This window comes from Balaenoptera physalus (genome assembly GCF_965194825.1).
Source record: "Balaenoptera physalus genome assembly, chromosome: 8".
Lineage (NCBI taxonomy): Eukaryota > Metazoa > Chordata > Mammalia > Artiodactyla > Balaenopteridae > Balaenoptera > Balaenoptera physalus.
Window position 1 is genome coordinate 114,533,245 of NC_138887.1, and position 15,196 is coordinate 114,548,440.

At 35.1% G+C, this 15,196-nt stretch overlaps 1 protein-coding gene and 2 long non-coding RNA genes across 7 annotated transcripts in view; 1 reads left to right on the plus strand and 2 right to left on the minus strand.

Moving 5' to 3' along the window:
- LOC309666443 overlaps positions 1-15,196 on the minus strand; it is a 367,092-nt gene that overhangs the window by 180,033 nt on the left and 171,863 nt on the right. The window lies entirely within an intron of this gene.
- Positions 1-15,196, plus strand: part of LOC309666439 — a 242,609-nt gene that overhangs the window by 175,680 nt on the left and 51,733 nt on the right. The window lies entirely within an intron of this gene.
- LOC309666438 (uncharacterized protein) overlaps positions 1-15,196 on the minus strand; it is a 312,121-nt gene that overhangs the window by 18,795 nt on the left and 278,130 nt on the right. For 2 of the 4 annotated variants that reach the window (XR_014267102.1, XM_082473901.1), the window contains one exon: positions 5,260-13,700. The exons of the other annotated variants lie outside the window; for them this stretch is intronic. Coding sequence is in view for 1 of the 2 variants with exons in the window: in XM_082473901.1 (XP_082330027.1) it covers positions 13,609-13,700 (92 nt within the window). In the remaining variant the exon portion in view is untranslated. Of the gene's footprint in view, positions 1-5,259; positions 13,701-15,196 lie in introns of those variants that run through there. 4 annotated transcript variants of the gene reach the window in all.

The following is a 15,196-nucleotide window of genomic DNA, read 5'->3' on the forward strand; positions in this document are numbered from 1 at the left end:
GTCTTCTGGACATAATAAACATTAGATGCATGGCTTCATCACGCTTTAGTTGTAAAGATAGGAGGAAGCATAGCTTCAAGGTTTTCTTATAACTTTGTGAATGCTTCCTTACTTGAATCAGGTTTGGAAGGGCCATCTCCTTATTCGCTTGGCATGGTGAATGGCATATGGCCAAGACAATTTCCTAGTCTTATGCGAAACAATGTAATCCCATCTTTAAAGTTACTCATGGTTAATAGGTTGAGGGGAAGGTATGTCCTGTCACCGGAGATAAACTACTCATTTAAAGGAATTTTAAAAAATAGTTCTAGTGAACCACTTTGTATCTTTCCAAGCATTTCACAAAAATAACTTTTTCCCTCCTAGTTGCTTATTGTGGAATTGATAGATAACAGAATCACTGTGCTTTGGATACTGGAATGTACCATGATATTTGCTTAACAAAGCTTTTGGTGTTAAGGGGTTAATACTTTTGAATCAGTTAATAATTGATGGGCATAGGCCTCAAAGTGCTATTTTCTTTGCATGGATTATGCATTTTGGAACTCATTGCTCTTCAATTTAGCTTTCTAAATTAACTCATATCATAGCCATTATTGCAGGAGTTGACCACCTGCCACCCCCATATGTTGGCTTAATTATAAATATTTCCATTTGAAAGTCACAGAACTTTACCCAATCCTCTACTCTAAGTTCAAACCAGAAGGACCAATATTTCATGAAACATTTTTGAACAAATAATATCTTATTATGAGTGTCTTCATATCAGAAAAAAAAAAAGGATGTTACCTGTGAAAAAGGTAATGTCAGAAACATAACAGATGGCTCATAGTAAGATATTTGTTAACCTAGTCACACAAAGCTTCAAAAGTCTTTGACAATTCATTACAATAGCTCTTATATAGAATGTCTTTTTTCTTTGCTTGGCTTTGGGATAATTATTTTTCTCCTTCCTTGCCCCTTCTTTCCCTCCCTCCCTCCCTTCCTTCTTGTTTTACGTGTTATATCAAGCAACAAACATCATTAAATAAAAGTTAGCTTTAGACAATATTTCTAAGCAAAATTTGTTGTTAACACTTGGCTTTTGGGTTTCCTGTCAGCAGCTATCATTTTCCTTCTGGTTTGTTTTCCAGAAAGCATTTATTAAGCTGTTTTTATGTTCCAGATACTTTATAGTTGCTGAGGATACAAACAATATTAAATCATGTTTTTTTCATTCAGTGACCTCTCAGGGTAGGGATGGGACAGACACGTCAACATATGTGTCCAATAGGGATACAAATAAGTTATATGGTTATCACTAGCACGAAACACTTACCTGCCTGGAAATATCAGAAAATTTGGCATTAAAAAGGTATGGGCAACAACTTGAAAAATGCTTAGGAATTAACTAGGAAGAGCCATCCTGGTGGAGATGGGAGTGCAGGAAGAAATGTGAATTTTCTAATGCTGACACTTATTCCCTGGGTAACTCACCTCTGCCTCATTTTGTAGGAAATCTTTGTTGTCTATTTCAACCTAAATTTTAGCTGAGAAGCCTTTCTTAATCTGTCTCAAGTGCTTTTGTTTTTTACAATGTCTTTCTTGGAAAACTAAAAGTCTTATAAAAGAAAAATAGTTTCAAGGGTTATAGAAAACATTAAAAAAAAAACTTCTTAAAAGCCTAAGCATTTAACTTATGCTATTTAATTTAAACTTTTCTATAGTATTATCAGGGATATATGAGTAAGCTGAGAGGTATATCAAGTAAATCATACAGGAAGTAGATTACGGCAGAGTTTGAAATTAAATCTCTATACTCTGTTTTCCTAAAATGGAAAAAGATCAGAGAGCACAACCTTTGGCCCTTTGATTTTCTTGTTCTTTCTTCCAAAATTCTTTTTAAAATTCATCTGAACCTCCTAATTCCCATTTTTGTGTCTTCTATTCTCCCACAATTGTCACACAAATTGCTCTCGGTATTTCAAACCTCAGATCAAATGCATTTTCTCTATGAAATATTTTCTGATTACTCATTACAAAATATTATTTCCTTTTTCTGAGTTTCTAAATGATTTGACTCTTTTTGCCTGGGAACAATGATCTGGGCCCTGATTAAATAAGTACTTCTGTGAATTCTAATCCCACAAATTGAAAATTTTAGAAAACAACTAAATTTCTACCTAACTTCCATCAGTGTCTTCTGTGCATGACAGCCATTCCCTCTTTCACGGAACTAGAGAAGTCCAACATATAAAGATTGACTTGTATCACCATGAAGCTGGATGGACCTGCCTCCTTTAAGACAAACCTGCTTAAAGATACCGCTTTCCAACAAGTCTCCATTGCGATTATCCAGTTCTCTTAGGAACGACCTTGGTTGCCATTTCTACTACTAAAGTAGTCTCCTCTGCTTCCTCTTATTCCATCTTGAAAATAAGATCTCTGACCGACTCTGAACTTTAGCAACAATGCCCTACTCGTGCTAATAAGTATATCCTGCTGTAGCTGAACTTCTACTTGACTGAATATGTCTCTGTATTCCAACTCCATCTGGAGTTGAGATTTGCAAAATTTCCATCGCTGATCTCATCTAAATACCTTCTTGACTAACCCATCCTTGGCTACTTGGCTTGTGTCAGTGTCATCTTGGTTAAGTGTTATATCAACCACAGTTCAGAGGCAGGAAATAGAAACCTCTTGATTTTAAGCAGAAATGGATGTGGGAGTCTGCCACTGAAATTACTGTCATAGCTGTAATCTAGAATCTGCCACTACACTTACACACCCTTGCTATATGGACTAGACACTGGTCCCAATATCAAAATTTTTATGGTGGCGTGTTGGTTTGTAATTCTCAAAGGAATGCAGCATTGTTTTTGCTTTATTATTTTGCTAGGGAAAGAAAATTTCAGAGACTTCTACTTGGACCTTTCTACCAAATAACCCATGGACCAGGGAGCCATTAATAGTGATATTTTAGTTGTTAAAATATGTATTTTATGTGTAAATGAAGAATAAGTTTGTGGATCCATTGAAACAACTGTGAGGTTTTGTTGCTTATTAGCCTTGCAATAAACCACATCTGAGACACAAGACATATTATGGGAAATCACATGTAAATTACATCATTTTAGACCCACTAAAAGCTGAAAACACCTTTTACTTTCATGTTTTGTTTGTTGTTCAGTAACTTTTTAAAAACTGAGATATAATTGACATATAACATTATATTATTTTCAGGTATATAACATAACAAAACAGTAACCACAGTAAGTCTAGTTAACATTCATCACCACACATAGTTACAATTTTTTTTTCTCACAAGAATTTTTAGGATGTACTCTCTTAGCAACTTTCAAATACATAATACAGTATTATTAACTATAGTCACCATGTTATACGTCACATTGCAGGACTTTTTTATTTTGTAACTGGAAGTTTGTACCTCTTGACCCCCTTAACCCATTTCACTCATCCCCAACCCCCTGCCTCTGGCAACCATCAATCTTTACTTTGTTTCTATAAGTTCATTTTGTTGTTGTTTTTTGGTTTTATAAGATTCCACATATAAGTGAGATTGTATGGTCTTTGCCTTTCCCTGTGTGACTTACTTTACTTAGCAATGTATCCTCAAGGTCCATCCATATTGTGGCAAATGACAGAATTTCTTCCTTTTCCTAGTGGAGCAATATATATATATAGCTATATAATCTCTCTCTCTCTCTCTCTCTCTCTCTCTCTCTCTCTCTCTCTCTCACAACTTCTTTATTCATTCATCTGTCAATGGATACTTAAGTTGCTTCCATGTCTTGGCTATTGTAAATAATGTTTGCTCTGAACAAAGTGGTGAAATTCTCTCTCTGACATAGTGTTTTGTTGTTTCTATTCTTTCAGATACAATCCCAGAAGTATAATTGTTGGATCATATGGTAGTTCTATTTAAAAATTTTTGAGAAACCTCTGTAATTGGCTGTACCAAGCTCAATCCCCCCAACAGCACACAAAGATTCCCTTTTTCTCTGCAGTCTCACCAGTATTTGTTAACTCTTTTCTTTTTGGTAAGAGGCATTCTAACAGGTGTAGTATCTCTGTGATTTTGATTTCCATTTCCCTGATGAGTTATGATGTACCTGTTGGCCATTTGTAGATCTTCTTTGGAAAAAATGTCTACTCAGGTCCTTCTCCCATTTTTTAATTGGATCATTTTTGTTTCTATTACTATTGAGTTGTATGCATACTTTATATATTTTGGATGTTAATCCCTTGTCAGATATATGGTTTGCAAATATTTTTTCCATTCCATAAGTTGTCTTTTCATTTTGCTGATTGTTTATTTTGTTATATAGAAGCTTTTTAGTTCAATGTGCTTCCACTTGTTTTTTTTTTATTTTACTACTTGTGCATTAGGTGTCATATCCAAAGAAACCACTGTCAAGACTTATGTCAAAGAGCATTTTTCCTATGTTTTCCTCTAGGAGTTTTATGGTTTCCAGTCTTACATTTAACTCTGATCCATTTTGAGTTAATTTTTATGAGTAGTGTAAGATAGGAGTCTACTTTCATTCTTTTGCATGTGAATATCCAGTTTTCCCAGCACCACTTATTGAAGACACTCTTTTATCTTTATTGAGTATTTTTGGTTCCCTTGTCAAATACTTCTTGACTGTATATGCATGAGTTTATTTCTAGGCTCTCAATTCTGTTCCACTGGTCTATGTGTCTGTTTTTATTCCTGTACTATAATGTAGTTTTATAATATATTTTGAAATCAGGATGTGTGATGCCTCCCACTTTGTTTTCCTTTCTTGTTTTGGCTGTTTGAGATCTTTTGTGGCTGAATATAAGTTTTAGGATTTTTTTCTACTTCTATAAAAAATGCCATTGGAATTTTGTTAGGGATTACATTGAATATATAGATGATTTTGAGTAGTATGGATATTTTGACAATATTAATTCTTTCCATGAGTATGAGATAGTTTTCCATTTATTTGTATATTCTTCTATTTATTTTATCAATGTCAATGTCTTGTAGTTTTTAGTGTAGAGATCTTTTACCCCCATGGTTAAATTTATTTCTAAGTATTTTATTATTTTTGATGTTGTTGTAAATGGGATCATTTTCTTTATTTCTTGTTCAGATAATTCCTTGTTACTGTATAGAAGCACTACTGATTTTTGTATATTTATTTTGAATCCTGAACCTTTATTTAATTTGTTAATTAAATCTGGGAGTTTTTTTTGGTGAATAAACTCTTTAGGAATTTCTATATATAAAAATATGTTATCTGCAAATAGAGACAATTTTACTTCTTTCTTTCCAGTTCTGTTATCTTTTATTTCTTTTCTTGCCTAATTGCTTTGTCTAGGACTTCCAGTGCTATGTTGAATAAGAGTGGTGAAAGTAAGCACCTTTGTCTTCTTCCTGATCTTAGAGGAAAATCTTTCAATCTTTCACCATTTAATATGATGTTAGTTGTGGGTTTATCATATATGGTCTTTATTATGTTGAGGTACATTTCTTCTGTACTTAATTTAATAGTCTTTATCATGAATGGACATTGAATTTTGTCAAGTGCTTTTTCTGTGTCAATTGAGATGATCTATTTTTTTTCCTTTTATTCTATTAATGTGATGTCACATTTTTTGATTTGTGTATGCTGGAATATGCTTGCTTCCCAGGGATAAATCCCAGTTGGTAATTGTGAATGATTCTTCTAATGTGCTACTGAATTTAATTTGTTTGTATTTTATTGGGAATTTTTGCATCCATATTCATCAGGGATATTAGCTTATAGTGTTCTTGTAGTGTCCTTTTCTGGCATAGGAATAATGGTATCAGAATAATGATGGCCTTGTAAAATGAGTTTGGGAGTGTTTCCTCCTCTTCTGTTTTTTGGAAGAGTTTGAGAAATACTGGTGTTAAATCTTCTTTAAATGTTTGGTAAAATTTACCAGTGAAGCCATCTGGTTCTGGGCTTTTCTTTGAGCAAGAATTTTGATTACTGAATCACTCTCCTTACTAGTAATTGGTCTGTTCAGATTTTCTATTTGTTCCTGATTCAGTCTTGATAGGTTGTATTTTTCAAAGAATTTTTCCATTTGTTCTAGGTTTTCCAGTTTGTTGCCATATAGTTGTTCATAGTAGCCTCTTATGAGTCTTTGTATTTCTGTGATACCGGGATAGTGTTTCCTTTTTCATCTATAATTTTGTTGATTTTGATCCTAACTTCTTGGTCACTGATACTTTCTTCTTCTTGGTGAAGTCTGCTTTGAAGCTCTCTATTGAGTTCTTCAATTCAGTTATTGTGTTTTTCAGCTCTAGAATCTCTGTTTTTGTTTGTTTTTTGTTTTTGTATGTTTATTGTTTTTCGGATGGTTTCTTTTTCTTTGTTGAACTTCTTGTTTTGTTCATGCGTTGTCCTTCTAATTTTGTTTAGTTGTTTGTCTGGGTGTTCTTGTAGTCCACTAAACTTTTTAAAGAGGATTGTTCTGTGTTCTTTGTCTGACAGTTCATAGATCTCCATTTCTTTAGGGTCAGTTATTATTGGAGCTTTATTAGTTTCCTTTGGTGATGTCATGTTTATCGGATTTTTTATGGTCCTTGATTCCTTATGTTGGTATCTGTATATCTGAGTAAACAGTCTACTCTTCCAGACTTTACAGGTTCACTTTGGCAGAGACAGTTCTCCTTAGTCATCTCAGTTTGGGTTTCTGGACATGTCCATTAGTAATGTCCTTGGGCAGATAGGGCTTGCTATCAGGGTCTATTTTCGAGTGATATCACTGCTCAGGCTCTGAGATCTGGGAGGAGGGTACCTATGGCTGAGAACAGATGGATAGGGTGGCTTACCTGGCTCTCTCTGCAAGCAAGTGAGGCTGTAGGAAGGGCTCCAAGGTTGCCTGGGTTCTCTGGTCAGCCTTACTAGATGAGTGGGACTGGGTACTATACTTGGTAATAGGTGGGGCTATGAATTAATTGCTCTGTGCTGGTGAGACAATAGAACAAGCTCCAGGGCCTACACAGTTCATTGTTTGCAGACTTGAATCAGGCAAGACTATGCACTGAATTCCCTGGCCAGATAGGGCCACTGGTTTTGCTCTGCAGGTGGAGAAATTCACAGGCTGTGGTCTCTATTCAAGACCCACTGTAAGCAGGGCTGTTGGATGGGTTATGAAACTTACTGCATGCTCTGTTACATTCCATGGTTGGAGGGATGAAGGCTGTATTCAGCAATGGGTAGGGTTACAAATTAGTCTCTGCCTGGGTGGAACAAGAGAATTGACTCCAAGGTCAAAGAGACTCTTTGTTTGTGGTCTTGACTCTGAGCTGACCCATGTCACAAGTTTCCTGGACAAAAGTGCCACTGACTTTACTCTGTGGATGATCAGCTCTGCCTGCTGTACTCTCTGCTCAAGCATTTCCGGACTACAGAGCTTCTAGATATTCTGGCCAGCCTTTCTGTTCAGGTAGGGCTGGTAGCTACACTCAGCACTGGGTGTGCTATGACTCAGCTCCCTGACCTGGGTGGGAACAGACCAGGCTCCAGTGCTGGAAAGGCTTTTAATCTGGGGACCCAAGTCAGGCAAACCTGCACCCCACCAACTTCCCTGGTTAGATGGTGCACCATCTTGGCTCTGCAGATGGGCAGAGCTGCTGGTTGGACTACTACTTGGGCACTGCAGGTAGAAACTTGTTCTGCCAAAATCCAAGTGCTGGTGTTGCAAGCCCTTCCCACTTCTCCATCATAATCAGATTCCCTTTGCTCAAGCCCTGCAGATTCCTCTGCAATCCATGTGAGGGTGAGACCACAGTGGGGATTCCCAACAAGTGACCCACAGCACCGGGTGAGCTGGATGTCCACTCTGGGCTCTCTTTTCCCACTGGAAGAACTGTAGGCTCAGGGGAGACCACTTAGCATGGTGCTACACTGGAACTGCGGTAGGGGCAACCTGGTCAGCCTATAGCTGCTCCTCTTACCCTTCTAATGTCAACTGTTTTGGTCACTGTGGTACAGGGGTGTGCTTTAGCCTCACTCCCATATCTAGGATTTTCTCAATGGTGTCTTGTCCATGAATAGTTGTTAATTATTGTTATTTTGAAAGGAAGTGAAGTCAGGAACCATCTATGTCACCATCTTGGTGACATCACTCTGTTTCTTTTCCTTGCTCTAGCAGTAAAACCTTGTCACTTTGGTTAAGTCCTTGGCATTTCTCCACTTTAAATGTCTTATATATAAGGTAAGGTGAATGATCTGGATGACCTCTGAAGTTCCTTCTAACTTTAACATGATGCCTTTTGTGTTTGGTTTTACTTCTCAATGCATCCTTAAATATAGTTAACATACCTTGTCAACTATTCCCTGCACTGGTCTGTATATTCCCCACTATAATATAGGCTCTATGAGGATAGAGGAGATAAACATTTTGTTTATTGATAAATCTCCATAATGCTTTTAAATATATATTATGTAAATGATTCATGCTTAATTATTCATTTATACTTTTATGCTATATTTTCATTCATTCATTCATCCATTCATTAATTCATATGTCAATTTACTTAGCAAATACTTAATGCTGACCTCATCACCTGCTTCTTTTTGATTCTCTAAATCCTATCTGCCTTCAAAGTCAACTGAGCTTCAGCTTTTCTATTAAACTCTGCTGAACATTCCAGCTACAGCGAATCTCTCTTATTTGAACTCCTTCCACATACACAGTAGTTGTTATCATGGACTTATGAATATAATCTTTAGGGATTTATTAATATTCTGCTTCTTTATGCTATGCTATGTATGCTACTTCTTAACATATTGTCCTTTAATATTTCTGATTTTCTCAAAGAATGTGTGGACTTTTCAAAGTCAGGGATATTATAACATATTTTCTAAAATTTACCCATGGCATGTAATACCTTCTAGACATAGAATCTGTAAACTGTAATTTAACACATTCTCTTTATCTCTCCCACTCTTTCTCTCTTTCTTTCTCCCTATAACACATGTGCAAGCACATACATATACACATACAATCTTGAATGGCACTTCAGTATCCTTGATTTATTCTGGTAGAAATTGACACAGAAAAGAGGAGCAAGTGATATATGCTCCAGGAAATGGCTATTGAAGTTTTATCTAACTTATGGGAATAATGGTTAATTCATAATTACCTAAAGTATAAGTGTATCATCCCATTTCTTGGTTTTGCCCATGATATGGAAATGTTCTTTCCTTCCTTGTCTTTACCACAATTTCTCCTTTTGTGGTGAGAGAAGCCGAGTAGTCTGAAGTTATGCTGGTGCACAAAGTATTTTAAAATAGGCTTCACTTGTGAGCGATCATCTATGAAGGACTAACATTTAAGGAAATTGCTGTGCCCTTTTTTGAGATTACAGCTTCTATACAAGTGACAAATATATTTAGACAGAGCATAAAGTGTTCTCTGTACAGTTTTTATATAGTTAGCATTCATATCTTTTAGGATAAAATGCCCAATGGGGAAATATTGAAGAATACTAGTAACTACTAATAAATAACTAAAATAGATGTTATCTCATAAGGGATACAGCAGGCTATACTTCTGGGGAATATATTTGGATGAATGATTTATGATTCCTTTCTGAGAAAATATTGTTAATAGTTTTTCTGATTGCACATTTCCCTTATTCACTCCAAATATTCAGAGCAAGATGAGAGAGGAAAGACAGAGAGAGAGAGAGAGAGAGAGATTTCTAGCAGTTTATCTTGTGTTTACTCCTTCTAGATGAATACTGTGTATGGTAAATCTCAAAAGAAAAATAAATTTATGGTAATGCATCAATAATTCCCTATTTTATATATTTTTGTGGCCAAAGCCCTATTGATCCAATAAAGCTTTGATTAAAAGAACATTATATAAATAATTCCTAATTAAGAGGATGACAAATATAGAATTATTTAAAATATAGGGCCAAACTACATCTCTCTGTTATTCTTACTAGAGAAAGAATATAAGAAGATCTCACTGAATTTGGGCTCTCTCCATATTAGAAAAAATGAGCAACATTCTAGACAAGAATGAATAAAAATGGGGACTCTCTCTGCTAGGAGAAAGTTACTCATTTAAAGATCTGCTATATGGCTTTTGTTAAAAATTTAGACCAATGCCCAAACTAAAAATAATGGTGATTGCCTTTAGCATAACACAGGAGATTTCTGAATATTGAGGTTGGAGCCTGAGAAAAGATGAATGTTCAGTGCTAAATAGAGACTTAGAAATCATCTTATGACTCATGTTACAGGTGATGATTCTGAAGCCCAGAGAGGTACAGTGACATGACAGCCTTACACAAGGACCTAGAAATCCACAAGCCAGGTTTCCTCATTCTGAGGTATACAGTGTCCTTTCCTTTCGATATTTAAATTGGTAAGTTGAAGTACAGTAGGTATTTCAAAGTATAGTTATTTTTATTTATTTGTAATTGCATTATTTTAAAATTCTCCTTTTCTAAAACAATTGGAAAATAAATACTAAAGTTAGTGCGCCCTTTCAAAGTGCACCAAAAAATAAGCTCCTGACGTAGCTGTTGTTTGCTTTGTTTTTTTATTGGTGGTGGTGTTGCAGTAAAATATACATGACAAAACATTCCCATTTTAGCCATTTTTAGCCATTTTTAGGTATACACTTCGGAAGTATTAAATACATTCCCATTGTTGTGCAACGATCACCATAACCTCTAGAATTTTTTCATCGTCCTCAACTGAGACTTTGTACGTCTGTCACCAACTTCCCATTTGACCAACTCCCACCCCCTACAACCACAATTCTTTCTCTCTCGATGAATTTGGCTACTCTGGCTACTTCATATAAGTGGAATCATATAGCATTTGTTCTTTAGTGACTGGCTTATTTCATTTAGCATTATGTCCTCAAGATTCATCTATGTTGTTACCCATATTTGGTTTTAATAACATTTCTATTTTCTTCTTTTCCCATCTCTACTGAGGTATAACTGACAAATAAAAATTGTATGTATTTAAGGTATGCAACTTGATGTTTTGACATACATATATTGTGAAATAATCACTGCAATTAAGGTAATTAACATATCAATCATCTCAAATAGCTATCATTTTCCTCTTGTGTGTGTATATGTGTGTGGGGTTTTTTTGTTTGTTTTTTGGTGTGTGGTAAGAACATTTAAGATCTAATCTCTTAGCAAATTTTGAGTATATGATACAGTATTTTTAACTATATTCACATTGCTGTACATTAGATCTCCAAAACTTATTCATCTTGCATAACTGAAACTTTGTGTCCCTTGACAAAATCTCTTCATTGCCTCCTTCCCCCAGCTCCCCAGAAACCACTATTTTACTCTTTGCTTCCATGAGTTTATTTTATTTAATTTATTTAAAAAAAATTTTTATTGGAGTATAGTTGATTTACAATGTTGTGTTAGTTTCAGGGGTACAGTAAAGTGAATCAGTTATACATACACATAAATCCACTCTTTTTAGATTCTTTTACCATGTAGGTCATTACAGAGTACTGAGTAGAGTTTCCTGTGCTATACAGTAGGTCCTTATTAGTTATCTATTTTATACATAGTAGTGTGTATATGTCAGTCTCAATCTCCCAATTTATCCCTCCCCCCCTTACTCCCTGGCAACCATAAGTTTGTTTTCTACATCTGTGACTCTTTCTGTTTTGTAGAGAAGTTCACTTGTACCCTTTTTATATATTCCACATATAAGTGATATTATGTGATATTTGTCTTTCTCTGTCTGACTTACTTCACTCAGTCTGACAATTTCTAGGTCCAGCCATGTTGCTGCAGATGGCATTATTTCATTCTTTTTTATGGCTGAGTAATATTCCATTGTATATATGAATCACATCTTCTTTATCCATTCCTCTGTTAATCGACATTTAAGTTGCTTCCACGTCTTGGCTATTGTAAATAGTGCTGCTGTGAACATTGGGGTGCATGTACCTTTTCGAATTATGGTTTTCCCTGGATATATGCCTAGGAGTGGGATTGCTGGATCATATGGCAACTCTATTTGTAGTTTTTTAAGAAACCTCCATACTGTTCTCCATAGTGGCTCTATCAATTTACATTCCCACCAACAGTGCAGGAGGGTTCCCTTTTCTCCACACCCTCTTCAGCATTATTGTTTGTAGATTTTGTAATGATGACCATTCTGACTGTTGTGAGGTGATACCTCATTGTAGTTTTGATTTACATTTCTCTAATAATTAGTGATTCAACGTATAAGTGAAATCATGCAGTATGTGTCTTTCTGTATCTGACATTTCACTTAGCATAATGTCCTACAGGTTTATTCATGTTGTTGCAAATGGTAGAATTTCCTCCTTTTTCAAAGCTGAATTATATGCATGTGTGTGTGTGTGTGTGTGTGTGTGTGTACCACATTTTCTTTATTCATTTGTCCACTGATAGACTTTTAGTGGACTTTTAGGTTGTTTCCACATCTTAGCTATTGAGAATAATTTTACAGTGAATATGGGTGTGTAGATATTTCTTTGAGATACTGATTTCATTTACTTTGGATATAGACCCAGAAGTGGGATTGCTAGATCATATAAAAGTTCTAATATTAATTTTTTGAGGAAACTCCATACTCTTCCATAATGGCTCTACCTAGTTACGTTCCTACCAACAGTGTCAAGAGTTTCCTTTTCTTCACGTCCTTGCCAACGTTTGTTATCTTTTGTCTTCTTGATAAGTCATTCTGACAGATATGAAGTGCTAGCTAACTGTAATTTGCATTTTCCTGATGATTGGTTATGTTGATATATACCTGTTCACCATTTGTACATCTTCTTTTGAGAAATGTTTATTCAGGTTACTTAACCATTTTTTTCTATTGCATTGTATGAGTTTCTTATATATTTTGTAGATTAACTCTATCAGATAGATGGTTTGCAAATATTTTCTCCCATTTCATAGATTGTCTTTTCATTCTGTTGATTATTTCCTTTGCTCTTTCTGCAGAAGATTTTTAGTTTGATGCAAGCCCACTTGTCTGTTTTTTTTTTTTTTTTCTTTTCTTGACTGTGCCTTTGGTGTCATACCAAAAAAATCATTGCCTAGACTACATTGAGAAGCCTTTTCCCTATGTTGTTTCCTAGTAATTTTAAGGTTTCAGATCTTACATTTAAGTCTTTAATCTACTTTGTGTTGAGTTTTGTATATCGTGTGAGATGAGTCCCATTTCATTCTTCTGCATTTGAATATCCAGTTTTCCCAACACCATTTATTGAAGAGAGTCTATTCTTTTCCTTTTTTTTTCATAAAGAGGCTGAGATTTTACACTGCTTGGAGTATAATAAGCTACTTTGTTAAAAGTTACAGGCATGATTGTAGAAAACACTAGAATCCTGGGTGAGAGAGAAAGGAACTTCTTACCCGTGGCACAGTAAAAAGCATGAGCATCCTGTTTGTATCAGCCTTGCCCTTCAAGTCCCACAAATCAGATGGGAAGGTGCCAGATATTTGCACTCACAGTGGTTACGCATCACAGCTGAGGATCCCTGAATTTAGGGGATTCAAATTTTTTTTTTTTTTCCTGATAAGCTGCAAGCAAACCTGCTCATTGTCCCAGAAAGAGATATTCTTTGTTAAAGTGGACTGTAAGTAAATCCCTCCTTTGTTTCTGAGAGAGCTCCATCTTCCAAGGCTGTTCTTCTACAAACATCCTTGAGAAGATAGTCTGGTTAAAAAAAAAAAAAAAAAAAGGCAGTCAGTGCTTCACTCACAAGATATGCAGTAATGCAATAGACGTGGAAACTGTGATGCAACCACCTTCTATTTTTTTTTTCTCACTTACTAGTAGAATCATGAATTCATTCATTCTTCTCCTCCCTTTTTTCTACAGTTTATTCAGTAAAAATTCCATCTCTTTGGCAGAGACAGTTCTAGTCTTCCATAACACTCTATTTCAACCAAATGGAATAGGTCTTTCTATCTTAAATCAATCAGTCCATTGACTTTTCTAACACAATGACAGTGTCTTTTCTGATGCTCTTCCTTCAACTTAAAAAATCCTCTAACACTTACTTCTACTAATTGAAACCCTCTGCTTCCCTCAAGTAATAAAATACTATATTCATTATCCACTTTTTTCTGATTCCTATGATTGGAACTAAACACCTACTTTTGTTGAGTTCATGTAACAATGCAGCTTACATTCTTAGGACACTTTTTCAATTCTTGCTTTCTTTGGCATTTGTCACAGTTATTTATGATTAGTTCTAACTCCCTATCTTGGAGGGTAAATTCCATGGGAAGAGAGCCTGTTCAATCCTCACATTTTTAATACCCTGCAGTGCTTTGCAGTTTCTTGCTCATAGTTGGAAATCACATATTAATTAAAACTGATATATTTGGAATTTGGTCTGTGTTGCAGCTGGGCTTTTATTTGGTATGCAAAATTACAGTAATTAACAAGTGATTACATCATTTCACTTTTTTTCTATGCACTTTTACTTCCATAGGAGAGTATATATATGTTTTATATATATACATATATATATATTCCATAAAGCACAAATGGCGTAGATAGATGTAGACAATATCACCACATATATGCTATATACATTATCTATCTATATCTATCTGTCTATCAATCTATCTGCTGTGTATGTGCTTTATTCCCTCTTCCTAGCCTATATTATTGTGCCTACTGAGATGGAATTCAGTAATTCAGAAACCAGGTTCTATCTTTTGCCTATTGATTGGTTACAGTTGGAAAAACAGGTATATTGCCACAACAACAACAGCAGCATATTAGAAATGGGGCCCAGGAACAAAATGACTAAAAATAAAATAAGCTAAAAATACCAAGTATGTCAAGGATGTTGAGCAGCTGGAATTCATGTATTGCTGGAGAGAGTCTAAATTGATCCAATCACTTAACAACATTGTTTCACAGTATCTATTAAGGCTAAACACACATATTCTATATCCCAGCAATTATTCTTCTGGGTATACATCCCCCAAAATAAATGCATATGCCCATCAAAAAGCAAGAACAGAAATGTCCATAATAGGTTTGTTCATAATAACAAAATAAAGGAAATAGTTCAAATGTACATCAACAGAATAATTGGTGAATTGAGGTATATTCATACAGTGGACTACTACATAAAAATTAAAATAAATGTATTTCTGTTACACATTACCATATGGTTGGATCTTTTAACACAA